At 39.7% G+C, this 2,680-nt stretch overlaps 1 protein-coding gene across 1 annotated transcript; it reads right to left on the bottom strand.

Moving 5' to 3' along the window:
* Positions 1-216: 216 nt before the first annotated feature.
* Positions 217-2,668, bottom strand: LOC129579965 (armadillo segment polarity protein-like). Its single transcript, XM_055470157.1, has 6 exons — positions 2,102-2,668; positions 1,825-2,025; positions 1,474-1,740; positions 1,274-1,367; positions 711-1,068; positions 217-352 (listed from the first exon to the last, which is right to left on the bottom strand). Exons 1-5 carry the CDS (start codon positions 2,657-2,659, stop codon positions 1,055-1,057), a joined length of 1,134 nt encoding a protein of 377 aa, XP_055326132.1. The 5' UTR covers positions 2,660-2,668; the 3' UTR covers positions 217-352; positions 711-1,054.
* Between the last annotated feature and the right edge of the window lie 12 nt (positions 2,669-2,680).

Raw genomic sequence — 2,680 nt, 5'->3', positions numbered from 1 at the left:
TCCTCTTTTTTATACTAATAGTAATCTTTTTTGTCAAGTGTTATCGAGAGAGAGAGAGAAAAAGAACGAAAGGAATTCAGTTTTAGCTGCGTATTTTTGATTATGTTGCCATAATGTTGTCAGCGAACTGTCGAATTGAAATCACTGCGCATCACAGATTACAAGTCGGTGTCGTACCATGCGGCCGTTTGATTATCACCGGCTGGGGGAGAGGGCATCGAGTCCAACAGTTCGCCCGCACCAATTTCTCCGACATCCATATCCATTTCGTACGGTGATGTTGGTCCCAACGATGGGCTGCACAATTCCAGACCTTGGAACGAATCAATTGGTATTGGCAATGTTTCGTACGCTGAAATGATAGCAACAGTTTATGTTGAAAACGAAAAATGAAATTAAAATCAAGATAAAGGAATGAAAAACAAACCAAAATAATAATTAATAACAAACAAATCAAGAGATCGAACATTCTACCAATAAACCAATACCAAATACCAGAAAAAGAACTGAAATTTGAAACCAAAAATGGAAAATAAGCAAACCATAAACGAAGGTTGAAATGTTCAACTTGGAAACAGTAATGCATGCAAAATCATTTGAAAAACGGTTAAAATTGTTGAACAACTCAAACTTGAAACAATAATCATCTCAGGGAACTCAAGCAGCAAAACGTTTGAAATTTAATTGAATAATAAAAGTTGATCAATCACCTATCCTGTGTTAGTTTTTTTTGGCTTTTTCTTAACATCCCATTTGTTCTTTGCAATTAAATTGGTTGCAGTTATTCGTTGTTGGATTATTTTGTGTGATGATTTAAAACTAAAGTTACGTTTGCTTGTTATAATGTTATGACTAGACACTGGCATTAGGTTCTTGTTTTTGTTTTTTTTTGTTTGTTAAAACTTAAATTACATAATCATCCCATTTTCAGCCTTAATCAAATGATCAAACGAAAGAAAATCAAAATGGAAGACTGAAAATTTGTTTTTTTTGCGGTATTTCATTGAGATCTAAATTGCTAACGTGTTTTTCATTTCTTTTGCTGAGCATTAATTTAGGTTGGCTTAGCTATAAAGAGAACAATTGCATGGAAAATAGAAAGAGAGATAGAAAACGGTGAGTTTTTCTTAGGTTAGCTTCTCTTTCGAGCGTAAAGAGATGAAGATGGTTTTAGTTACGATTTTGTGTGATTAGTCAAATGGTTAATGTTTTAAATTGATGGAGTGTGTTTTTTGTTAGCGTATTTCGTTGGTTTGACTCCAAAATTATATACCTTGTTGGAACATTCGTCCACCGTGAGAGCTGTGAACACTGGGTGGGCCCTGTCCGTATAATCCCTCGTATGCTTGATCGACTCCAAGCATATCCTGTGGAATGAAGTAATTTCATAAATACATATGCATATGAACAGGGAAAAAAGAAGCCAAAAATAATGACTAGGTTCGTGAAAATTAGGCAAGTAATTCAAACAACCTGAAGATCTGGTCCGAGACCTATGTCATTTGGCCATGCAGTTTCGTCTCGTAACAATGAATTGGTCAACTCAACGGACAGACGTTTTCGATATTCTGTGGATTTGTCCTCGCTCATTCGGAAGAGAATGGCGGCTGCGTATGTGGCAACACCTTCGTTACGTGAATGCAACAAGTCAGTGAGTGGTGAAGTTGCGCCAGCAGCTTCGATCATGTCAGCGCTCTCCTTATCAGAGGCTAACTCACACAAAACTCCAGCAGCGACACGCTATGGAAATTCAAAGATTAATTAGTTACAAATACTAGAAATATTTTCGATTTATACCGATGCTAGCCTCCGATTCGTTCGTACCTGAATGTTTTCAATGTCACTCGAAAGCAAAGCGACAAATATCGGAATTACTTCTTGTTGGCGGATCAACACTTTGTTGTGTGAGTCTCTTGCGAGGATGTGCAATGCACCGACAGTGCCTTCAACGATCTCCTCCATTCGAACCCCATCAGCATATGCGCCGGGCTGTTGAGATCCATTGCTAGCCATTGACGAGCGTTGCTAAACGAATTCAAAATCAAAACAAAATATTCAGAATTTTTCCTCTTTCGCATGAATCAAACAACATTGTACTTACGATATCCTGTTGTGCCTTGTTCAACAAGAGGATCAAGCAGTGGAGCGCATTTTGTTCACGCAGTGGCGCATGATTGGCTTGGCACAAAGCTAAGTTACGAATCAATCCAATAACGGCTTTGATCAATGGCCAGCGTGATGGAGGGTTCAACAGTTTGACAACAACACGTATACCGTAATTGATCAAGCGAACCGCATTCTGTGCCATCTCGGCCAACTCGTGACGTGAAGTCAAATGGCGCAATGCACAAACGGCCGGTTCAGTGATCTCCTCACGATCGCCAGCATTGATGATTGTATTGACCAGTGCTTCGACGCCGTTCACCTGGCAAACAATCTGTTTGTTGCGCTGATTGTTGCACGTCAAATTGGACAAGATTCCGGCGGCGCAGGTCACAAAGTTGGCATCTTGTGAGCCGAGAATGTGGACCAAGTTTTGTAATAAAATGTCGAGTCCATCGGTTTTGGTGGCTGCGTCGGATAAATTACGCAATGTCCACAAGCAATTCTGTACCAAACGCTGTGACGGATTAGTCAAGTGCATGGCCAATGCTTGCATACCACCAGCTCCGACAATTGC

Source organism: Sitodiplosis mosellana, unplaced genomic scaffold (assembly GCF_009176505.1).
Source record: "Sitodiplosis mosellana isolate CC-2019 unplaced genomic scaffold, AAFC_SMos_1.0 Smas_scaffold_6829, whole genome shotgun sequence".
NCBI classification, from domain to species: domain Eukaryota; kingdom Metazoa; phylum Arthropoda; class Insecta; order Diptera; family Cecidomyiidae; genus Sitodiplosis; species Sitodiplosis mosellana.
Note: the sequence above shows the minus strand (reverse complement) of the source record. Positions and strands in the feature narration are given on the sequence as shown.